General features: G+C 36.9%; 1 protein-coding gene across 7 annotated transcripts in view; it reads right to left on the reverse strand.

Moving 5' to 3' along the window:
• Positions 1-26278, reverse strand: part of PPP4R3A (protein phosphatase 4 regulatory subunit 3A) — a 43662-nt gene that overhangs the window by 15049 nt on the left and 2335 nt on the right. For 4 of the 7 annotated variants that reach the window (XR_009451863.1, XM_059687680.1, XM_059687720.1 and 1 more), the window contains 9 exons: positions 19624-19679; positions 15974-16072; positions 10942-11559; positions 7872-7949; positions 7673-7789; positions 5985-6140; positions 4098-4229; positions 3894-3996; positions 2354-2512 (listed from right to left, as the gene is read on the reverse strand). Coding sequence is in view for 6 of the 7 variants with exons in the window: in XM_059687680.1 (XP_059543663.1) it covers positions 2354-2512; positions 3894-3996; positions 4098-4229; positions 5985-6140; positions 7673-7789; positions 7872-7949; positions 10942-11559; positions 15974-16072; positions 19624-19679 (1518 nt within the window). In the remaining variant the exon portion in view is untranslated. Of the gene's footprint in view, positions 1-2353; positions 2513-3893; positions 3997-4097; positions 4230-5984; positions 6141-7672; positions 7790-7871; positions 7950-10941; positions 11583-15973; positions 16073-19623; positions 19680-26278 lie in introns of all 7 variants that reach the window. The other 3 variants (XM_059687697.1, XM_059687706.1, XM_059687728.1) reach the window with 2 other exon arrangements.

Below are 26278 nucleotides of genomic sequence, written 5' to 3' on the forward strand. Positions count from 1 at the left end.
CCAAACACTCACACACCACTTTTCCACATTTGCACATCTTAACAGCGTGTTCAAATAAGAATGCCACACTCGCCCCATGATTAATAGAAATTCAACTGAACTCTTTCAAAATTTCCTTGATCTGCCTTATTCATGTAGAATAAACCATTTCCACTAAACATCTAAACCCACTACACATCTAAACACATCACAATATAGTGCTTGTGATGATGTGTTTTGACTTTTATAGGCCATCTCCTGAGTACAGGTCAAAATCATCTTCATTTTTATAATTCCAAGTACTTCTTCAAATCGAAGATGCCACTGATTGCAAACTCTTTATCTTTTCTACTACTAGGAAAACAAAATGAACAAACAGGACTACAGATCATGCCATTAACTGTGAAGACTTACCTTGAATTGAGAAATGATAAATGCATACAAATATATACCTTAGGGCAACGGTCGCCAACCGTGGACCACTGATGGTCCGCAAGGTCTGAAAAGTTGGTGACCGCTGGTTGAAGAAAACCTTTGGAGCAGCAGTCACCAACCAGTGGTCCATGTGGTCCGAAAGACTGGCGACCGCTGCCTTAGAATCAATGAAATATGGTAGTATTTATTTTTATTAAATTTATTGAAATAAACTGATTAACGTTTTTATTCAGATGTTCCATTCCGTCCCACCGGCTCACAAACTCCCTTTCCCACCTTCAAACAAAACCTTCTATGGTGGACATAATTCAAAGAAGCATTCATTATAAACTCCCTCTCAACTTGGTCTTGGGGCTCACTTTTGCTGTGATAGGTATACAAGGAAAATGCACATTAAAAACCCTCTTTCACATGTGCTAATAAAGCTCATGAACATATGCAAAAGCAGGATGGAACCAAAATAATTAATTTATTTTTTTGCTGCCCTTAGCAGTCTAGGTTAATACCACCAATACTATTACTTCTGGCTGGAAAAAATGATCACTAAAGTATTATCAAAGATTCTGGGTAATTAGCAGAAAGTAGTTGTACTTAAATATCTGAAAAATGAAAAATATACTCTGTCCAGACGTATTCTCAGTACATACTGCAATGTGTACACAGGCCTGAAAAACTGTCAAGTGTAACAACTGTTATCCTGATAGAAAATTAAATGAATTTTTTAGAAGGAAACCTATTTCTAATAGATAAAAGATAAAATGTTGATAAAACAAATCAACACCAGAAGCAGTCTTATATAATGTTTTTATAATTTAAGGATGTTTTTAAAAGTCAAGGAAAAAAATGTTAAATGATGTAAACCAAAACGAGCAAAAACGGGTATATATATTCAGGTTCCTAATTAGTGTATGACTATGATGCCTTTAAACAATAACAACAAAACAACCAAACTTACCTATAAACAACCAAAAGCATAAGTTAGTTACCAGCAGATGTCTCTTAATGAGTCACTAGGGTACCCCTAAAATTGGTCTACCAACTTAACCAAAGAAGGCTGGCTGCTATATGATCAAGAATGGATTAACCTATTCCCAATATAGAAAAAATGTTTTTTATTTCAATAAAGTAGGGTCTTAAGAACACAGTGAAAGTCAATTTTTGAGAACTGTGTAACCATAAACAACCTTGTTAAAAGACTATCTGTTACTCTAAAAGAGTTGACAAACCATTCTATAAAAGTGTACGCAGTACATACTCTAAGCTTTGTGAGCCACGTATGGTTGGTCATATGGTCTCTCACCTTTTTTAAACAACCCTTTAAAAACATAAAAACCATTTTTCAGTTTGCCAGTTGCATAAAAATAGACCACAGGCCAGATTTCACCACAACTACCACCCTGCTCTAAAATATCTGAGGTAACACAATGTCAATAAAGCTGGAGAAAAATCATTTGTGGAATTAAAAAATGGACCATCTGTAGACATCTGTGCTAGGCATTCTGTAACTTGAGAGAGGCTGTGCTTTGTGAACTCAGTTCTATTAGGTATAAATTTTCCAAATTATGAAAATGTTTCTTCATGATTTCATTTGAGACAAGTCTAACAAGAAGAATGCCTAATTTGTAATTAGTAATGCAATCTAAGGTTAAAAAATAGTAACTGAGTTAAAATGATCTCAGGTGCCATCTTAATGATGGAATGTAACACTCTACGGCAATATACTTTACAGATATACTTTAACCCTTTGCTGGATACTAACGAGAAAGAATAAAGTCAGGACAATCAGCTGCTCAAAATGTGGCACAAATACATAATCGGTGTAGCTTAGCATTAGCTCTTCTGACCTGAAATCAGTCATCAATTCTTAGGCAATGAGACCTAAAAATACCAACAACATGATAGTATATAGATAAGTAATTCTACCAGAAGCAACACTTACATAATGCCAAGAAAGCATGCTTCGAGGCCATGAGCACTAGCACTCTCCGGAGGATGTCCTTATTAATTATGTAGTTCTTTATGTGGTAGGTATGATGCTCCACACAAAACGTTAACAATTCCAATACAAGTGCCAACAACTGGGCAGTCTGAAAATCATCTAAAATAAACAAAACACAATTTATATTTAATGGATAATTTTCTTTTTCTCCCCAAATATAAGAACCAAAATTCAAATCAAGTAAAATTCCTTCTATTAACCTAAATATTTTAAAGTTAAGGAAAAGGAAACTAACATTCACTGAATGCCTACCATGTACTAAGAATGACGCTTTACATTTTTTCTTCATCTAAATAACTCTATGAGGAATTAGTTTTACAAGACCCACGTCTGAACAGTTAGTAAAGCAGAGATGGGATACAAATGTACTACATCTGCTTTATTCCAAGTGCAAGAATGCTCTACCACGTCTTTAACACACCCCTCAGCATAGCATAGGTTCTGCCAGACACATCTAGTCTTTGGTGGAATTATTCTCTCTACTCCTATGAATGAAGTGTGTTCTGTGCCTCCTTTACTATACATAATGAATCCATACTGAATTACCATGATTGGTGTATCTTCCTCACCAGGCAGTAAGCCTCTGAATGTATTTTACTAATTTTTTCAATTCTCCCATTAAGCCCCTAAGGATTATAGCACATGCCTTCCATGCAATGGGTTCTCAATAAATGTTTGATGAATAAAACATCTGAGTCTGGAAAAAAGCCTCAAGCTTTACCTAACAGGAATAAAGTAGGTAGGAGAAATGAGTATATCTTGTTTCCAAGACTTGATTCCAAAGTCATTAAAAGTAAATTTAACATTTATTTTCTAAGCAGTGCTGTAAGTTAAAATATTCTATACTGATAATTCATATGACAAAATAATATAGTTATTCGGAAAGCTTCAATAAGGAATTTCCCAATGAAGACCCTAAAACTACTTTCTAAATTAAACAGACAAGCTAAAAGCAAAAGGAATAAAATGCAGAAGTAATAAATAATCATGTTTTGATTCATCCTCAATGCAAATATAAACAGCTTAATATTGAGTACAAGCTTTGCTCTACTACACATCTCAAGTATAAATAACTTAAAATGAATTTTCTCATAGCTACTTCTATTTATTTCACCTATATAAATGCAAACTAAAAACAAATACTGCCAACAAAAAATTGTTTTAAAATTCTGAAGGCGCCCTGGCCAGATAGCTAGAGTTGGTTAGAGCATTGTCACAATACATCAAGGTTGTGGATTCATCGGGGACAAAAATCAACCCATGAGGGCATACTGGTAAATAAATGGAACAATAAATCCCTCCGCGTCCTCCCATTAAAATAAAATTTAAAAATCCGAAAGCAATTCTTATTTTCTTTGATCTCTGATTATAACACTTTAAAGAAATTTTACTTTGAACACCTCTTCTGAAAATACATTAGACCTCTATGTTAACACCATGAGTTTCAGAATTCAAGAACTACCAATCTGCATTATCTTACCTTTGCTAGGTTTGTCTTCCGTGGTATTTGCCAGTAAAGGAGCAGTGAGGACATGCATACAGTGTTTGTAGAAGAAACCCAGAAATTCAGTCTTTTCTGTTTTCTAAGGAACCAAAAACACTTCCATGAACTTTAACTGCATTGGTTACTATCAGCAATAATCATTATACTAGTATGATAAACAGAAAAACACCCGTGGCTTACATTGGAAGTAGCTAACATGTTCTCTGGGTCAACTAAAGTTCGAAGCAGGCCCATAAGTTGGACTGCTCCTCCAAGTTCAGGGTCTGTATCACAAATCATATGTTCTATAATGAGGTTGATGAGCAAAATATCCTGGTGAGAAAAATACAATAAGGATCACTTATTATGGGGGAATGGAAAAAGCAAATGCTATGACATACTACAGCATTATAGCTAGCTCTAGCAATCTTGTTAACCTCAAACAAAATGAAATGATTGACTGACTTAACAGGTATATGGCAGTGTTTCCCTAAAATGTGGCACAGGCACATTACACTAAATACTACCAAAATTAAAGTTTCTTTCCTTTTCTAGTATCTGTAAATCCCTCTGATTAAAGCAAAAACAAAGTTTCAATTTGGTACTAATAATCTTTATACCTTTTGATAACAAAATATCCTTCCTGAAGAAGGCAAATGGGCCTTGGGTTCATAGCTTTAACAGTAAGAATATTTAGCTAAAATTTTTAACATTGTTCTACTTTCACTGCATTTTTATGGGATTCCTTCTATTCATGGCAAATGATATCTACATCTATATTCCATTTATGGAAACAATATAAAGTTTCCACTTTAAGAAAAAAATTAGTTGGTACCTGAATGTCTGAAATCGGGGAAACAAGATTATAATATTTAAAGGAAAACACAGGCGAATAAATGTATTCTATAGACTCCAAATGTCACTATGACTGGTGTTCCTGGCACAAGGAGTAAATAAAAATTGAGAAGGATTCAATGAGAAAATCCCTGCTCTTGCCTATATATGCAATGGTAGGATAGACAAAAAGAAAATGCAGACAGTATATGGAAATGATGATTAAGACTAGGAATCAAGAGACCTACTGCATTTGAGTAAACTACATTAATGTATCTTCAACTAGTGGGTTACAGGACCAATAAGAATAGCCTTTATTTTAATGCAGATATTTTGGCTTTCAAGATAGGTCTATTTTATAAAAGAAAATGGTAATTAAAAAACAACAACCTTAAATATAGAAGTTACAGTCTACTTCATTTTGACATCACAACACATTAATTAGGATCTTTTTAAAAGTAAAAGTTTATTTTCTCTTTTTGTAAAACTATGGTAAGAGAAAAAGATCCACACAATTCCAGCCTAAGAGGATGTGCCCTACTCTCACCCCACTCCTTAGGAAGGTGAGGGCGTGCCCTAGCTGCTTTGGCTCAATGAATAGAGGGTTGGCATGTGGACTGAAGGGTCCCAGGTTCGATTCCGGCCAAGGGCACATGCCTGGGTTGTGGGCTTGATCCCCAGGAGGGGGCATGCAGGAGGCAACCAATCAATGATTCTCTCTCATCATTGATGTTTCTATCTCTCTCTCCCTTCCTCTCTAAAATCAATAAAATATATTAAAAAAAAAAAAAGAAGTTGAGGGCAGAAAATCTTAGTTTATTAGTAAGTAAAAAATGTGTGTATGTATGAACAAGACAACAGCTTGTTCCCTATGGTTAGGTAAAGGCCCCTAAATACTTTCCAAGGAACTGTGCTTCATTTCTTCATTCTTGATGATTCTGAGACTCAATCCCTAGCAAAGTCAATGTTTTCCTAGGAAAGTTATTAATTCCACATACAGAATAACAATTTATTGATAAATGATTTAAACATTACAGAAAGTTAACTTCAGAATTAATAAATAATCTAAAAATTTTAAAAAGAAATTTAAGTTGAGCATTAACAAATAACTGCTGTAAGACACACTTTAAAACTGAGACAGTCGCCGATTTAGGGGAAGAATAAGCCAATTGATATTATGGCTACACTTTTCCCAAACATCAACTATTTAAATCTTAAATAAGTACAGTTACTGTTAGTGCAAATAATATTTACCTTGTTGGTTATTTTTTGCTCTGTTAACTTCTTACTTACATCATCATTCTGTTGTGCCTCCTGCATGACAAACTCTCGTACCATGGATGGATTATATTCAACCAAGTATGAGAATATATCAGTAGCAGCACTTCGCACCTGTGTATCATCCATGCCCTGCAGATAAAAAGAACTTATTTCTCCTATATTATAAAAACATGGAACTTTTGTATGGCTACATAAATTCAAAACCTAACAAATTATAAGAAAACACTGCAATAAAAAAAAAAGAGGTAAAGGAAATTCTGCATATAAAAACCCTTTTCCATGGATAAAGTTATACTTTCTTTATTCCTGTTTACTTTTCTACTTTAACATGTCATCTAATAAGCTGCAAAGTTAACACATTATTAAAAACTAGTAAAAATTCGTGCAAGAGTAGGCCTTCTTTCCCCCAGCTGCTGGCACTGTCTTTCCTCCAGCACCCGGGACCCAGACTTCCCTCCTCCAGGCGCCACAGGTACTCGGGCTGCTTTCTTCCTCTGGCCGCTGCAGGCACCTTGGACCCAGGCTGCTTCCCTCCTTCGGCCACCCACGGGCACCCAAGACCGGACTGGCTTCCCTCCCGCCCTGGCTTCGACAGGAAGGACATCCGGAAGACGTCCAGTCTAATGAGCATATTACCCTTTTGTTATTATAGATACTAGAGGCCTGGTGCACAGCATTCGTGCACTGGGGAGGGGGGGGGGGTCCCTCAGCCCAGCCTGCACCCTACAGTCAGGAGCCCTCAGGGGAATGTCCGCCAAGGGGTCCTTAACGCTGCAGCGGAGGTGGGAGAGGCTCCCGCAACTGCTGCCCAGTGTCACCAGCTGTGAGCCCGGCTTCTGGCTGAGTGGGGGAGTGCACTGACCACCAGGGGGCAGCTCCTGTATTGAGCGTCTGCCTGCTCATGGTCAGTGCGCATCACAGCGACAGGTCATTCCGCTGTTCAGTCGATTTGCATATTAGGGTTTTATTATATAGGATGGAAAATTCCTAAGGATTCTTTCAGCACTATGTAAGAACTCTAACACTGGAATTTTATAGCTTTTTAACTAGAGGTCCGCAGTCTCTAGGCATGGCCGGCGATCAAAGCGCGAGCATCTGTCGTGGAAGGGTAGGTCCCAGCTGACCTCTGGGCCCTGGGCAGTACCTGGGTCCCCGCGCGCCCTCCTCGGCCTAAGTCACAGTGCCCGAGTCCCCACGCGGAGATGCAGTGAGTGCAGCTGGATGCCGTGAGCCAGGGCACAGCTTGGGCCTCTGGGCCGCCCAGTGGTGCTGCACAGAAGCCATCTGGCCTTGCAGACCAGCTCCTGCGCGAACCCATGGGGAGCTTGGCCAGCCCCTGTGGTCCCGGCAGCTACGGCCTGGCTCACCCGGAAGAGGCTGCATGGGTGCAGGGTGGGCTCCTCGCGGGCAACCAGCACCTGAGAACCTGCTGCCAGAGCCATGTTCCGTGCCACCCCCTGGTGGTTAGCGCACTTCATAGTGAGTGGTCAAACGACCACCTGAGGGGACAATTTGCATATTAGGCTTTTATTATATAGGATACTGTGTAATACACAGCTAATATTAAATATTGGCTATAATTAAATACTTGCATGTTACATATGTTACCTTCGTGGATTAAAAACATAATAGTAATTAAATATAAGGAGAAACAGACTTACAAGGATGACTTCTAAAGCTGGTAATATGCCCATGTTTGACAAAGTCTTGAAAAAAGCATCTCTGTTTTGAGGTTGTAGCGTTTGGGAAAACGCACAAAATTCTTTTAAAAAGTTAACCTGAAATTAGGAAAAAGGATCAGTGAATATAAAAAAATCAGTTGTTTTAGTTTCACGTCCTCTATAATATCAAAGTTCTTACCAATTCTTGTCTTTTTTCCTCATCTGTTGCTTCATCTGTTAGTTGTGCAAACAAATCTGTCAGAAATTTTTCATCTTCCTGTGAAATCAAGGATAAATTATGCTACTTAATGGTAAAAGTATAATAAAAAATTTCAAGATGCTATAATAAAAGATACAAATTGTAATAACTGCAAAAAGGGAAGAAGGTATTGATGATGCTATTTTTTTTAAGAGAGAAAGAAAAACCAAACTATTAAAGGATAAATTGGAGATTTACACAGAAAGATTGTTCTTTATATTTTGGCAGCACTCTATTTCCTAAGTCTATTTAAGGGCCACATTTTAAATATTTCACACTTTTCAGGCCATATGGTCTCTGCCACAACAACTCAACTCTGTTGTTACAGGCCAGATGGTCTCTGCCTCAACTACTCAACTCTGTTGTCATAGTAGGATGCAGCCATACAGTATGTAAATGAGTGTGCTGTGTTCAAATAAAACTTTATTTACAAAAGCAGGTATGGGTCATATTTATAGACCCTGGTTTTCATAAGGTTTCGTAATTTTAACTTTAGAAATTAAGGTTCTACAACCTCTCAAATAACGATTAAAATGAAAATAAAGCTTCCTTGATGTTTAAAGACACAGAAATGACTCAATTTTTTAAAGGGCTACATTCAGAGCTTTTAAAGAAACATCTATTATTTGAAGATAGCCATATACACAATTTAACATTGCGTACCGCATAGAAATCTCTAAGACATCCACCAGGGACTGCACGTTTTTGGGCAAACTGCATGTTATTTAAATCATCATAATGCATTTTAGGTGTTGTTTTTCAATAACTGTAACATTTTTATTTACAAAAACAATTAAACAATTAAAGTTCCTAGTACTTTTTTAACGAATGGTACTGCGTAAAACATTTTCCTCTATGAAGAGGGACCAAACAAAATTTACATAAGTATCTAGATTCGCTCCTTTTTCTATTGGCGTGAAAAACGAAAACACTCGTGAGTGGTCCTTAACAGATGGCACGCGAAACACGAGAAAACTCCTGAGCGGTACGAAATGTGTTAATATGCATTAAATTTTTAAAAGGATTCAAAATACATTCTCATAGGGTAAGAACTTGGAAAGAACCTCAGGTATTAGCTTGCCTCCTTATTTTATAACTGAGAGAGATTGAGAAATTTAACCAAAGCCCAATCACAATAGGTAGTAGTAGAGCCTTCTTGATTGCCCATTTAATTTTTTTCCATCACTATTTTAAAGATTTTTGTTTTAATTCCATACTACCTCAGACTAGAAGTAAATTCAACATTACTTCAGCCCTACAGACATGCCTAAGTCTAAATATATATATAGATACCTATATGTATATGTATGTACATATATAATATCCCACTAGATCAGGGGTGGGCAAACTTTTTGACTCGAGGGCCACAATGGGTTCTTAAACTGGACCGGAGGGCCGGAACAAAAGCATGGATGGAGTGTTTGTGTGAACTAATATAAATTCAAAGTAAACATCATTACATAAAAGGGTACGGTCTTTTTTTTTTTTTTTTAGTTTTATTCATTTCAAACGGGGCCGGATCCGGCCCGCGGGCTGTAGTTTGCCCACGGCTGCACTAGATTATAACCTCCATATTCCCTGTTCTAGATGCTCAAGAAGCATTTTATGATATTGAAGTAGTTTGGTTACTCCCGCCTTTACTTTTTCTAAAATGTACAAATAGGCTAAAATAACATCCAATTTCAAGATGTATCCCAGATATAATATATTCCACCAAAAGGCAATCAAATAATTAAAAAAAGATTCTCTGAACTGCTACATTTGGGGTACAGAAGTAGAAAGAATAAGAACATTTAATAGCATTATGTAGAGTAGTCAATGGTAAGAGATATGATTGTGTACTTAAGGTGGTAAAAACCTGCTTTAAATTATACCTCCATCACTCCTTGTCAAAAATGAGTAAAATTCTCTTCTTCAAAGAAGCACTAACAAGCTGCAATTATTCATTACTTAATAAGTAAAACTAGCATTTTACAGGTATAAAGACCAAGAAAACACAGAAGGGACAAATCACTGCATACCAAGATGAGAACCACGTGGAGCTAAAGAAAAAGACCCACAGCACTCAGTACTAGCCAAGGAAACCAGGAATCAAAACTGGACCAGAACACAGGCTCTACTAGGAAGCTAGCAAAAACTAGTTTTATATCAAAGAACACATGGAAATTGGTACGAAAACCCTTCTTCCTCCTCCACTGTCAATTATAATACACTGTATAGAAGATTACTAGTATACTTACCAGACTATATTGCCTATATTATTTGTGTCCGTTTTAAATGAATGGAAAACATGTCAAATTAGTCAACATGAACTGGAATAATTACTAGTTCCAGAAAAGTAGCTTTGGTAAAATTACTTCTATTTGAAGTCCCTTTTTTTAAAGGGTGACAAAGGCCAAAGACACTGGAAATACATCAAGTGTCTAAAAAGATACACTCGTTAAAATTAAATTTGCTGCCTTATTTATAACATGTGCTACCAAGTAGCTTTTACTGATATTTATTTGCCTCCTTTTTTATTTAACAAATTCAGGTTTCAAATAATTATTTTGTTTGTAGATCTCAGGTAAGGCTTTATAATATATCTTTCAAGTCATATCACCTATCTGTTATTCTTATAATATCATGGGCATCAAAGAAACAAAAAACGGGAAGTATGCAACTCACAAACCTTTCCACCATGCAGACTTCTATTTCAGTTAGAGTAGACTAATTCACATGCTATGGGATATGATATTGAGAGGTTTTTTGGTTTCAGGAGTGTTACAAATGCAGACTACTGGCCAGCTCAGAGATTTTGAATCATATTTTGTGCAGAATCCAGAAAATTGCAGCCTAGGCCATTCTGATACAAGCACCCTAAAACACCAGACCTGACACTGGGCATACTGTTAAAAGAAAACTTAGTTATTTAAAAGGATCACAAAATTATTTCTGCTGAAGACAAAAGTTTAAATGTTACTGATCCAATGGGTATTGTTTTAAGTAGGAAAAAAATGATCAAACTCACCTGCAACATACCAACAATCTCTACCTTATTGAAAAAGATGAAGGAGTGAAGTGTTGATAACATATTTTCTTCAAAGACTGAAGGGGTAGGTAGAACCATATCTTGTATATACTGGACTCTGTATGTCTGATGAATTTTTTGTTTCAGCTCAGGATCTGATATGGGAATCACTTCTTTAAACTTGGCTGTTTTTGTTAGAAACTCCCTGTGTTTTCGTGGTTGTGATAAAGCAGGATCATATTCTAAGCATCCAATAACATCCATTATACATTCCTCAGAGAACATAACTTCGAAAAGAGCAGTTCGATTCAAGAGGAAGATGCCTTTGATAATTTCATACAAGTGGTGCAGTCCTTCAATATTTTCCAAATCCTCACATACATGAAAAAGCTCTAAGAGCTTTTTAATATAACCCTCATTTTCCAGTGCTAGTGCAAGTTTTTCACGACGCAGGGGGGAAGGTAAAGATGATGCCACAAGTTCTGCAATTTCCTCAAGACGACTTAATTCACAAGATGGCAATTCTAAACCTGGCGATGACATATCATCAAAACGCTCCTCTTCAGATTCATCTACAAGGTCCTGAGTGATGTCCACTGAAGGGTCCTTTCCTTGAACCTATTAAATCAGATTTATGATAGCTGACAAGATAATCAAGCAAATTAAAATGATATTCTTACATAAATACAAGAGATGTTCTAAGAAAACTATAATAAGCTCAGCCAGCGTGGCCCATTGGTTGAGCATCGACCCATGAATCAGGAGGTCACCGGTTCGAGTCCCGGTCAGGACACATGCCTGGGTTGTGAGCTTAATTCCTGGGGAGGGGGGAGTTGGGCGGCTGTGTGTGCAGGAGGCAGCCGATCAACATCTCTTTCATCAACATTTCTCTCCCTCTCCCCTCCTCTCTCTAAAATCAATAAAAACATTTTAAAAACTGTGATGATAATTTTCAAGTTTAAGACTCCAATTGCCTATTTTCCTAAGTTACATTTCTACAAATAATATATACTTTCTATTTTAAGATATGGAATGAGATTCCTCATAAGTGCAAGGTTTACCAGTAACAGAAACATTCTAGGATATGCTAACCTACCTGTGAACAGAGTGCTCTGTAGACCCTACCTTCAGACCCTCAATGTAGAGGCCTGATATTGAAACATCCACTCACATCTTATATCCATGGCCCTCTTTTACAACAGACCAGGGCAAGTCTCAGGAACATTCATAGCACTGTGCTTCCAGGCTAGTCATCAAACTCCTCAAAGTTAAGCTTTGAGTTAAATTCAAACAAATATCATAATGCTGAAACCATAGACAATATATCTAACTGTAAGCAACAAAGAAAATACTTAATGTCAATTATAAAAAATCAAGGGCCAAAGGGCATATACAAAATGGCTTTGAACCAAAGTGGGTCACTGATGTGCTGTACACACTGGTTGGTAGGTCCAAAAATATGATTAAGAAAACCGAGTGGGAAACAAGTGTACCCATACAAAAATGGAACCACACAACCTGCTATCCCCAAGAATATCTACTAAAAATTAGACAACCAAACCACAGAAAAGTTTTCCCATCTACATACATAAACCTTTCATGGTCCTCCAGAAGAAGTCCTTAATTTTGTCATAAAACCCCAAATTTATGTCAGTATAGGGGCTTTAATTATAAAAAGATAACTTAACTCTTCACAGCTAAATACATTTTAAGGTAAAACAGTATTTTTACAAAAGGTCAAAGACACATGTTGAAACAAAACTATTTTGCTCTCTTGGCAAAACTGCCACTAGTGTTGCCCAATAGGCCAAATTGAATGGTGGAAGCATGGAAAAATTAGGCCTTACATGAAATGGCCAAGAAACTTAAATTGCTAACTAAGCATAGTTAAGAGATAGTGCCCTGGTCAGGTAGCTTAGTTGGTTAGAGTGTCATCCTGATAAATCAAGGTTGCAGGTTCGATCCCTGGTCAAGATACATACAAGCAACCAATAAATGCATAAATAAGTGAAATAACAAATCAATGTCTGTCTGTCTCTCCCTCCATCCCTTTTTTAAAAAAAATCAATAAAAACGTTTTTAAAAAAGCTATTGTTGACGAATATTGGAAGGGAAGAAGGCCTGGAATATGTCTTGAAATATGCTGTAAGGTGATACCATCTTGACCTTAACCCAGTGGGCAGCACCACTCACAGGAGGCTAGGCACATTTACAGCTTGTACCTGGCATGACCTCAAGTTTAGCTCTGGATTTGTTAATTACACAAGTTCTCATTATAATTTTAGATTCCTAATTTTCAAGCCATGGTTTTACCTATAAAAAAAAAGGGTAGCATTTGATTTTTTTTTTTTAAAAGGAACAAGAGCCTTTATTGTAATGAAAATGCTATCTTCTTGAGGTAATTTGCAAATATAACGTTTAAGAAGGTAATGAATGAAAAGGGTCTGCACTTAAGATACTCTTGGAATCTGATCTGCTCAGGAAATTAAGATGGAATTATAAAATTTGACAAATATGTTTCAGTCTTACTTTCAAAACAAAAACAACGGAAGAATGGAAACAAAAGGTATAAGCTAGCAAAGAGCTTTCATTAAGAGAAAGTATAAATTTTAGCCGTCTGGACAAGAAGATAATGAGAATGTGAAGGCCATAAAAAATATAAAAAGGGAAAAGAGATGTGCCCAAACATAACTGCTATCCAAGAGTATACTAGAAAATGGTTTCTAGATCAAAAAATGGTGAGATCTTGAGAAACATGTAAGATCTCAGAGAGCGCAAAATATAATGAATTCCCTAGTATACGCCATGATCCAGAAATACGATTGAAAAGTATAAACAGGATCATAAAAGAGTGACTTAGAAACAAAATACTGAACACATTATGTAAAAGTTGGAGAAGGTCAGAAAAGAACATTAAATAGCCAGTGATTCCTAGGAAAGCATACAAGTACTATATTAGCTGTGCCCCAAATGAAGATGACTAAGGAAAAGTACAGTAAAAACTAGACAATTATATTAAAGGAGAGCAACAGATTGAGTGCAGGTTTGAGTTAAATAATTGGCTTAATAGAAGATTGTGCCCAGAGTGTGACTGCTCAACTCAGAAAGGTGAAGGAGAAGAAAACTTGTCTGAATAGGTGCTAATAATTTTAGCATACCTGAGCTCATTAATTTCACCTTTTTTGAGAGAACTTTACAGACAAAACATTGAGGAATATGCTATAAAAATAATGTAATGGAACAGGAAACAAAGAAGGCATTTAGATGTTAGTCTCTTAGAAGGAAGCGACAGCTTGACAGGTAGGTTAATTTCTAAAAAACACAGCTGAGTAGAATGCATAGCAGAGATAAATTCTGTAAGTTAAGGAAAAACTGTCTCAAGGACACTGTAACTTCTATTAAGGCAGTGGCTCTCAAATTTCAGGGTGCAATAGAATTGCCCAAAGCAAGGGTTGATGAACTATAGCCAAACTTGGCCTACCACCTGTTTCTGTAAATAAAATTTTATATGAAGAGAACCACTCCCATTTATTTAAGTGTTATCTATGGCTATTTTCGCACTAAAACAGCATATTTGAATAGCTGTTAAACTGAAAGTCTAAAATACTTAGTTTTCGCCCTTTACAGAGAAAATCTGACCTAAATTATTCTTATAAAAGCCATGCTCTACCAGGCCAGTGTAGCTCAGTGAACTGAGCATCATCCCATGCATTACGTGGTCACTGGTTCAATTCCCAGTCAGGGCACATGCCCGGGTTGTGAGCTTGATCCCCAGTAGGGGGAGTTGCAAGCTCAAACCCCAGTATGCAGGAGACAGCTGATAAATGATTCTTTGATCAATGATTCTTTCATCATTAATGTTTCTATCTCTTTTCCTCTCCCATCCTATCTAAAAATCAATAAAAACATTAACAAACAAACAAACAAAAATAAACCATGCTCATGCTGCCGGTCTGAGGACTAAACCTTGATAACCACTGAATTAAAGAATCTGCTCAAGATTGTTCTCCATCTAAAAGAAATTTTAGAGATAGAGAAACTATCCTTAAGATGCAATGGTCTAAATGAGTCCATAACAAGAGCCAATGACTTAAATCATTGGAGCACATAAAATGCATTCACAATAAATTATGGAGATTATAGACTGAGGTACTTGTCACTAGGAAAGTCTAGAATCAACTAGAATATACAAGATGAAGTTGAAGAAATAGTGAAGAGCCACAAAGGTTACTGAACAAAGAGTGATATGATCAGACTTGCATTTTTAAAAAGACCACTCTAGCTATGTTATAGATTTGAAAAGACCAGTCAAGATGAAAGCAAAAAAACAACAACCTCAAAAAACAGCAAAATGATGGTGGCTTAGTAAACTGTGATAGTGAAAATGAAGATAAGTGAATGGATTTAAGATTTAGAATTGAGCAACTGAATGAATATAAGGGGTAAAGGAAGGATAAACACAACCTTCAAGTTTCTGGTTTCAGCAATTGGATGGCATTTACTCAGATGAGATGAGGGATATAGGAGAATGAACAGATCTAACTGAGATTATGTTTGGTTTTGAATTATTAAACCTGAGATGCAAGTGAGCCCTAATGGATGAGCTATCAAAGGCAGCTGAATAGAAAACTGGCATCCAGCCCTGGCTGGGTAGCTCAGTTGGCTAGAGCTTCATCCTGATACACCAAGATTGTGGGTTCAATCCCTGGTCAGGGCACATACCAGAATCAACCAATGAATGCACAAATAAGTGGAACAACAAATCAATTTCTCTCAAATCAGTAAGAAATTAAATAAATAAATAGAAAACTCTGGCATATAGCAAAGGTCTATCTGGGCTGGATGTCTGGTGTCAAGAAACTGAACTTTTCTATAATTCAAGCTTTTCACAGAAAGCAGTAAATATAAAAGATCTATATGAAATGCTTGTGTATAGGATTTATTTAAAATCTTGGGCATTAGCTGAAAGCACAGCAAAAAACCCCCCACAAAATACTAAAGAATATGTTGGTTTTCTAGTTTTTAAAATTACCTGACATATTTTCTCCCAAATTTCATCACATCCAGCTTTTTCTTGAAAGCTAAGGGCCAAATCATAGTTTTCAGCTTCCGACCACACAATCAAAGTATCCTTGGAAGAAAAAAAGAAGTCTGAATTATTAACATACATTACCACAAACTGCTTCGAAGTATAAAGCAAATTAAGAAAACAAAGAATTGAGAATAGTACTCATTTTTACTTTTTGCAACACTGGTATCAGTAATTAACTATGCCTTTTTATACTTCACTTGAAAACTCTTTTTCTTTAGAAATTTAACTAATATATGGAAAACATGACAAAATGAGCATACAATCTAAATGTACTAAAACATACAGGGTGAACATTGTATCCTATGCTTGCACATTAAGTTACAATTTAGGCTCAAAGAAAAGTCTGAGCATTTAATAACTAGGGCATATTATGAGGATGGGATTGATAAACCTAGCTCCTCCTCCTCCTGTTGTCAACATCAAGTGCTCTTTATCTGGGGCCCATGAAGTATTGGCTAAATGTGTAGTGTGTGAGTATTCATCTAGACAGTTTTTAAACATGCACCAGTGTTGTGGTTCAAGAAGCAAGGTCCTACCACCACTTTACACTTACTCACTTTTTTTAATAACAGTAAGTTCAATCAACAGTTTTTATTAAGATATAATCTCAGCAAGACACTACACTTAAAACACAGAGACCATTTTATATCCCCTGTAATATAAAATAATGTGTATTCTACAATATGCATGGTATAATAAAAATATTTATAGGGTCTAGGTATCTTCTCAAACTTGCACACTGACATGCACACTGTTTCACAGCAATCAACCATTTCAAAAAAAAAGGGTCCTCTAATTGAGAGAAGTCTATGAAATGTTGAAGGACACTAGAGAGAGTTACATTTAAATCCAACTGATAAGAAACTGGAAAGAGCCAATCAAAGGCTGGCTAAGCATCTATTAGGGTACTAAAAGTTCCTGTATTGAGGAGGAAACATGATTAGATTATATTTAAGGTACCTTAAAGGATATCTATTAACACTGTGCCAGTTTCTAATACTTTTCATTATCAAAGACACTTCTTACTATACATAAATGGATCCCATGTTTAAAAATTTGTCTGCTACACTTGCATATTAACTCTGTTCAGTCAAGTATGTAACTGTCCATCATAAGACCAATATATTCTCTCACTGAACTAAAGTGATGTTAGCCAGAAGTGTACACTTGATCAGGCTGTGCAGCATTACTAATACAGTGAACCCTTAGTTTTTAAACTTAATTGGTTCTGGAAGGCAGTTCAAGAAGCGATTTGTTTGAAAACTGAATCATTTTACTCCATTAGAAATAATGGAAATTGAATTAATCTGCCAGACCCCCAAATGATTCCATCGTAACCTTTCTTATATACAGTACATATCTAAGCTCTATCGTTGTTCTTACAACTTTCCTTTTCACTTTTCTCCTATTACTAACCTAAGATTCTTCAGATCCATGGTGACTTACTGTATATATTTAGTAATCAGCAACAAAAGCCAAAACCCCCCCCCCCCCCAAAAAAATATTCATGGCACAATTTCTTGAGATGTTAACAACGCAAGATTTAGCAGTAAACTCATACTCCCACATTCTCTTCTTTGACTCCTGAAAGACACATGACTGATTGTGTTGTTGGATCGAGAACCGAAATTTTGTTCGACAACCAAGATGTTTTTCCATGAACAACTTGGTTGAGAACCAAATTGCTCAAGGTGGGAGACGTTTGAGAACTGAGGTTTGACTAGTGGAAATCTATAATCTTATTCAGAATTTTTAAAAATAGCTCAAATCCCCCTCTTTACTATCTTCAAGAACTTCTAGAGATCATGGATCCCAGGCAGGTAATCTGTTCCACATTGATGAGTAGCTGTTCAGGTTCAAAATAATTTACATGAACATTATAAGATCAACATGCCAGAAATTATCTCCCTGAGCCTTAGTTTCTTCAACTTTAAAATGAGTACTGATGCAAACTGTTATGAAAAGTGGTGATAGCACCCACTGGAACAAATCTAAAACCATCACATTAGTATATAAGATAGATTTAATAAAACTGTAAGCAACTGCTCTGCTACAATGTATATTCAGAATCATTGGGAGATTTCAATCAGAGCACAGCTAGACATCCGCTAATTATCCATGTGGCAATTTGGAAGTTAGAAAATTTTTACAACTTGCCCTTCTGTTTTCCTTGAAGAGCCTAATTTTCATCAAATCACCTTGCCTGTTAATCAATAGGTTAATCATTAATAGACATGGATTTGCTCATTCATCCTCAAAATAGACTCAATCTTTCCTTTTTCTTAGGATATGCTTTTACATTTCAGCTAAAACCTCAAAACATGAATTTATGTATTTAAGTATGAAATATCAAAGCCAAATAGTCTAGTCTCCAACCATTCAAATCAAACCTAAAGTTTTCTTAAGAACACTAAATACAACAAAGACCATTAAACTACTAGAAAAATGTTTCATATTGTACCAATGTTTTGGGACAAATAAATCACCATTAAGTAAATTTAGGAGTTAGTATCAGCTTTCCTATGTATTCTCTGTGTGTTTTCAAGCAAGTCACAATCTTTAGGCATCAATTAATGTACAAAATAAAGACAATACTGATTTCCTTCTAGCAGTATTTTAGAGTTGGTGATGAAGCAAAGCACTTTTATAATTTATAAAATGATACATGCATATATTTATAAAGTAACATATGTATGAACGTGTTGGTAATATTATTTTAAATTATTTTATCTCTGCACCTCCAGGGCAATGAGGAAACTGATACTGATTTCACTGGCTTTGTAGAGCAGTATGTGTGCGAGTTTTAAATAAATACCATTTGTCGATAGTGCTAGTAGTACTAAGTGAGGGAAAGATTTACTTTCTGGTATCTCTTACATATCAGAAAAATACAAGAAAGAATATACTCAAATTGAAAGTTGCCTTAAAAACTGTAACATCAGTATAAAGTCCTCTTCAGGCTATGTAAGAAATCAGATTCTTGCCCTGGCCAGAATCTAAGTAGCTCAGTTAGTTAGAGCATTGTCCCAATATGCCAAGGTTGGAGATTTGAACCCTAGTCAGGGCACATACAAGATCAACCAATGAATGCATAACTAAATGGAGCAACAAATCAATGTTTCTTTTTCTCTTTCTCAAATCAATAAGTAAAAATTTAAAAATGAAGAAATCAGATTCTTATCTACACTGATTTGCTGTAGAGGGATACAAATATTTCTTCTGCACTAGCATCTACAACAACGAAGGACTTGTGTTAATGGCTGATGATTACATCAGTTGCCACTTTGTTTTTTTACACTTTAGGCAGAAACAATAAAACTGAGTTGTTTTACCTTTTGAGTATTGAAGCTCACCTGCTAGACTACCTGGAACATAAACTTGGCTTAATACAAATCAACTTTTTTTTTAAAAATTTAGAATGATTGTTTCATATGCTAAAAATTGATAGAAATTGTATTTTAGAATTAGACTGGCAAAGTATGTTGTAATCTGTTCTTAATTTTTCATTATAAGGAATCAGAGAGTAAATTTTCATCCAATCACCAACTGAGAGGATAATATGCAAAATAAAACACATCTTCATATTTTACCTGTTGTTTCTGGTATGCAGTGTTAGGATTTATTTTGGATTCTAAAAGTAGAGAGCCTAGGAAACAAAAGAAAAGATATTCCATTATGTAACTGCAAAGCAGCAAAACGATATATTCTTTACATACACACATATTTTCTTTTCTGAACATTTGATGCACATACAATTTCAGCTAAGGAAATTTCTTATTACAGGAATTACCACACTTCTCCATCTTCAAATAATTTATCTCATTGTAAGCTAATTTGCACACTTCTGATCCCCCCACTCTCCCACCAGCAGTAGCATAAGACTCATGATATTTAGAAAATAACTACTGCCTTGTGACCAAAAGCAAATTTTAAAACTAAACTTCTTTTCCCTCGTCAACCAGTTCGTTTAACCCCCAATGCACTAATCTAATGTCAGGTTCTGGCCCAAAATGCTTGAGAAGAAGCAGGTTTCTTTGCACCTGTCTCTCACCCAAAGCTTCCATTTCTTCTCATATAACACTTATAACAGCTGCTTTACCCATCCCAAATAGTAACTAGACAGTTGAGAAAAGGGCGCCTATCAAAAGTCTTCAACTAACTTTGTAAATATTCTTGTACTGTTTTAACTACCAGAACAAAAATTGTATTCTATTATTTCCCAAAGAAATCAGAGTATGTTAGGTATATTATGGATCAAACTTACTTTTTAAAGATGAATCATGGCATGTAATTACACTTACAACATGGTTTCCATGAGAAAATACATCCCCCAAAAAACCTATTTTGAAATATATCATGCCCTAAAAAAAAAAAAAATTCATCTCTAGAAATCTACATAAGACAGTAGAGTGAACAAAACAACTGGATTACTTTGTAACATTTCAGAAGATGCAAGAGGTCTAGTGTCATAGAAATAAGGCAACTAAATAAGTAATGCTTCTTTAAAAGTGAAACTGCACAAAAGCTCAACCTAACCGAAAGGAAAAAAAATGATCAAAATTAAAAACGTTTGCTCTGGCCGGTGCTGGTTGAGCATTGACCCATGAACCAGGAGGTCATGGTTTAATTCCTGGTAGGGCACGTGCCTGGCCATGAGCTTGATCCCCAGTGGGGAACGTAGAGGAGGCAGCAGATCCTAGATCAGCCGTGGGCAAACTACGGCCCGTGGGCTGTTTGAAATGAATAAAACTAAAAAAAAAAAAGACCATACCCTTTTATGTAATGATGTTCACTTTGAATTTATATTAGTTCACACAAACACTCCATCCATACTTTTGTTCTGGCCCTCCGGTCCAGTTTAAGAACCCATTGTGGCCCTCGAGTCAAAAAGTTTGCCCACCCCTGTCCTAGATCCTCTCTCATCACTGAAATTTCTCTCTCTCTTTCCCTCTCCCTTCCTCTCTGAAGTCAATAAAAACATTGGAAAAAAAAAAAAAAAAGACGTCATTGGCAGTGTTTGTAATAATAAAAAACTAGAAACAATCTCTATGCCAGATGTTCTCAAAGTTTGGGGGGTCTCTGTGCCAGGTGTTCTCAAAGTTTGGGGGGTCTCTGTGCCAGATGTTCTCAAAGTGTGGGAATCTTAAGGGGTCTGGAAAATCAAAATTATATTTATACTACGAGACCCAGTGCATGAAATCGTGCACTTGCGGGGGTGGGGGAGGGATCCCCTCAGCCTGGGCCTGCGCCCTCCCTCTCGCAGTCTGGGAACCTTTAGGGCAGGGGTGGGCAAACTTTTTGACTCGAGGGCCACAATGGGTTCTTAAACTGGACCGGAGGGCCGGAACAAAAGCATGGATGGAGTGTTTGTGTGAACTAATATAAATTCAAAGTAAATATCATTACATAAAAGGGTACGGTCTTTTTTTTTTTATTTTTAGTTTTATTCATTTCAAACGGGCCGGATCCGGCGGGCCGTAGTTTGCCCACAGCTGCCTTAGGAGACGACCAACTGCTGCGGAGGCAGGAGAGGCTCCCACCACCGCCGCTGCACTCGCCAGCCGTGAGTCCTGCTTCTGGCTGATCAGTGCTCCCCTTGTGGGATTGGGCCTAAACTGGCTCTCCGACATCCCCCGAGGGGTCCTGGATTGCAAGAGGGAGCAGGCCAGGCCAAGGGACCCCACTGGTGCACGACCGGGGTGAGGAGAGACACGGGAGGCTGGCCAGTCGGGGAAGGGACTGTGGGAGGACTCTAGGGAGTGTCCGGCCTGTCTAGCTTTCCAATGGGCCAGACCCGAGCAGCAAGCTAACCTACGGGTCGGAACGTCTGCCCCCTGGTGGTCAGCGCACGTCATAGCGACTGGTACACCAGTCAACTATGGTGATCAGTGCTCATCATAGTGAGCAGTTGAGCAGCCTTAGCATATCATTAGCATATTATGCTTTGGTTGTTCGGTTGTTCTGCCATTCAGTCTATTTGCATATTGCCCTTTTATTATATAGGATTACGCTCTGATTGGTTGAACAGCCGACAGGTCAACCAGACACGATATTAGGCTTTTATTATATAGGATTACTAAAAGGTGATTTGAATTTTCTATCCTTATTTTTCTTAGTGTCCGTACTGTGATATTGTAACAGGCTAACTGAAGAGGAGAATCATCTTTTAAAAAAATTAAGCCAGGCACTAAAGAGATTTGTAAAACTATAAAATAATAACTCTTTTTCATTAAATTTCTTTTTAGAAAAGCTCTTGAAAGTCTTAGTTTTAATTTCTAATATGGTAAATACCAATAGATACAACCTACATACACAAAAGCGTTTGGGGGTCCTCAATTTTAAGTGTATAAAGGTATCCTGAGGAAAAAGTTTTGAGAAGTGCCACAAACAATGTACTGTGTGAGTTAAACATATAGTGGAATATTATTCTACTTTTAGATGAGATAGATCTGTGTATCCTGACACTAACAGATGCACCAAATATACTGACAAAAAGGAGGTCTATACAACACTCAGGAAATGGGGGAACAATGGTAGTAGAGGGGAAATGCCACTCAGAACACCACCAAGACAATTATGGGTCAAAGCAGTCATACATTGACAGCAAGAAAAACTCACAATAAAACAAATAGTACACTTTGAGTATAGTTAAAAATGTTTCCTCCCTGCTTTCCTCCTATAAAATGCAATGTGAGATCTTTTTTCTTTTCTTTTTGTATCCTGTTGCCAAGCCCCAATAAACCTCATCAAAACAAACACCTCCCAGGAGTGGGGTGAAGGGTAGTTGGTAGTGCAGACCAAATTATCATTCCAAAAAGTTTAAATTAGCCTGGATGCAGCCCACAGATAGCTTGTTTGATTCCTAGTCTAACAAACATATTCATATACGTATGTAAAAATTTTAAAATGAAAAGATCTTACATTATTAATAAATCTAGATTTCTTGCTGGGTGCAGGAAAAGACCACAACTATCCAATCAAAGAACCAATACACCCTGGACGTGTGGCTCAGTTGGCTGGAGCATTGTCCTATATACCAAAATGTTTCAGGTTCATATGATAGGCAACTGATAGAAGTTTCTCTCTCCCTTCCTTTCTCTCTCTAAAATCAATAAAAACATATCCTTGGCCCTGACCGGTTTGGCTCAGTGGATAGAGCGTCAGCCTACGGACTCAAGGGTCCCGGGTTCGATTCCAGTCAAGGGCATGTACCTTGGTTGCAGGCACATACCCAGTGGGGAGTGTGCAGGAGACAGCTGATCGATGTTTCTCTCTCATCAATGTTTCTAACTCCCCATCCCTCTCCCTTCCTCTGTGTTTAAAAAAAAAAAAAATATATATATATATATATATATATATAACAAAAACATATCCTTGGGTGAGGATTTTTTTAAAAAATTCAATACACCAAGACTTATGGTTGGAAAAAATAATACCTCATCATAGGGATGTTGTAATAACTGAACATTTATATTAAAATGCCTATCCTAGTATCTAGTACATAATTAGCACTCTTGTTTTTTTAGGGCATGAAGAGAGTATCATCTCACTGGCATCACTGTACTGGTGAATATAGTAGAAAAATTAGTATTGAAAATGATGATCCAGAAACACATTACAAATGAAAGGTTAACTAACAGGCTCATTACACTGCTTAAAAAAAAAATTCAAGCGTATATTTAAAAAACATTACATGAAAATTGTTGCGTTTTAATCTCTGGTATACAGTTTTATTGAGCTAGAAAATTCATTTATTTATAAGTTATTTCCTTTTATTGGAGAACTGAGATATTACAGTCTCTCTAATTTCTGTGGTTCTATTTTTATTTATTTATTTTATTATTATTTTTTTAAAAAATATATTTTATTGATTTTTTACAGAGAGGAAGGGAGAGAGATAGAGAGTCAGAAACATCGATGAGAGAGAAACATCGATCAGCTGCCTCCTGCACATCTCCTACTGGGGATGTGCCCGCAACTCAGGTACATGCCCTTGACCGGAATCGAACCTGGGACCTTTCAGTCCGCAGGCCGACGCTCTATCCACTGAGCCAAACCGGTTTCGGCTGTGGTTCTATTTTTAATATCAACCAATAACCAATCAGATTCAGGCAGTATGGGATTATCTTAGGTCTCGTCCTTACTTTTGATGTGGATAAACACTTAAGGTTATTTCAGAATGAACAGCTCCAGCCTTGTCACTCCTGAGTAAGCAGTTAAACCTCTAGGCCAGTGGTTCTCAACTTTCCTAATGCTGTGACCCTTTAATACAGTTCCTCATGTTGTGGTGACCCCCAATTTCATTGTTACAAACTGAACATAATTAAAGCATAGTGATTAATCACAAAAACAATATGTAATTATATATGTGTTTTCCGATGGTCTTAGGCGACCCCTGTGAAAGGGTCGTTCGACCCCCCAAAGGGATTGCGACCCACAGGCTGAGAACCACTGCTCTAGGCTTTTCCAGTATATAGTTCTTATCAATACTCAAAGCTAAGGGCAGGGGCTCAGGTAAAATGCTTCATTGGTAAGAAAAAACTCATCTGGATAGACTAGTGAATGCTTCATACCTATAGCAGGTCTGTGTTCCAAGTCCCTCTCTTCCTGATTTTGTGGTCCACCAAATTACAGGTGATATATAAAAACTGAAATGGTTTAGGAAAAAACATCGGTAGCATAGGCCACACCTATGTCAAGTCTTCAATACACTCCCCCATCAACTATATCCAATATAGTTAATGCCCCTCAAAACTTTGTTATCACCTGCAACAGATGATAAATAAGGGTTTGGTTATCCTAAACCTATTAATTTTCTACAATGTAGGTCTACACAAGAAAAAAAGTATTTAAATCAACTTTTCAAATAAACTATTTCTTTGTACTGATACTTAGCTCTTTTTGGTAGCTAAATCTGAAATGCTTCCTGTATGCAAGATTTATAAGAATAGCAATGAAAAATGCCGATGCCACCTGGCCAGCGTTCCCAGTGGTTAGAGCAGCCGTGGGCAAACTACAGCCCGCGGGACGGATCCGGCCCGTTTGAAATGAATAAAACTAAAAAAAAAAAAAAGACCGTACCCTTTTATGTAATGATGTTTACTTTGAATTTATATTAGTTCACACAAACACTCCATCCATGCTTTTGTTCCGGCCCTCCGGTCCAGTTTAAGAACCCATTGTGGCCCTCGAGTCAAAAAGTTTGCCCACCCCTGGGTTAGAGCATCAGCCTGTGCACTGGAGGGTCTCAGGTTCGATTCAGTTGCAAGTCTGATCCCTGCCCTCCCCACCTCCAGGCACATGTGGGAGGCAACCAATTGATGTGTCTCTATCACTTAACATATTTCTCTCTTCCTTCCCCCTTCCTTCCACTCTCTCTGAAACCATTGGAAAAATATCCTCACTACCCTGGTGAGAAAAAACAAAAACAAAAAACTGATGCTTTCTCTGTTCATTTCTCTCACCACAGCAGCCAAAACAAGACAGACTTTTCCCACCCCAAAGTGTTCTGACCTCCTTTTCTAATTATAGGAGTAGAGGCAACCAAGTTCTACCAGAGGCAGGACAGAACTCCAATTTTTACCATTAGTTAGCAGTGCTACCTTGACCAAAACATTTCCCCATGTCTCATTTTCTTCATGCCTCATTGAGAATTTAAATCAACTTTTTATTGATTTACAATGAGAATGTAACCTTTTAAACTCTGAAATAGTCCAGTCAGGTAATAGATAAAACTATTCTGAAATGTAAAAAATACTTTATGAAATGAGGTAAACTATCTTATTAAAGAAAAATACATGTTCCTACAATCTCTTGCCAATAGGAACCTATTGAATAAGGATGCGATGCAGAAAACGGGCTCAGTGGCTTGTTGGGACATCTATCCTTTCCAAGGTAAAATGGGCTACAGATTAGCCGAGCCACTCAGCTTCATGGGAAAAGAGCATACTTACCCAGACAAATGTGCCCTGTAATTGGGAGGCCAGAGTATTTCCATTCAGAAATTGCATTCCTGATTTTCAGATGAGTGTCTAAGCTACTCTAACAAGATAAATGATTCATTGTATAGAAAATCGTAAATACTTTCTATTCATCACAATAAAAAGAAACTTCTCAATGATCTTAAATGGAGAATGAGGAAAGCACGCAATAACCGATAACCCCAACTAGCAGTCAATACAAAAAGTCCCATGTGTGGCTTGTAGTTGGATAAAATCTTCAGGCTAAATTTTTTTTTCATTTTCT

Source organism: Myotis daubentonii, chromosome 1, assembly GCF_963259705.1.
Source record: "Myotis daubentonii chromosome 1, mMyoDau2.1, whole genome shotgun sequence".
NCBI classification, from domain to species: domain Eukaryota; kingdom Metazoa; phylum Chordata; class Mammalia; order Chiroptera; family Vespertilionidae; genus Myotis; species Myotis daubentonii.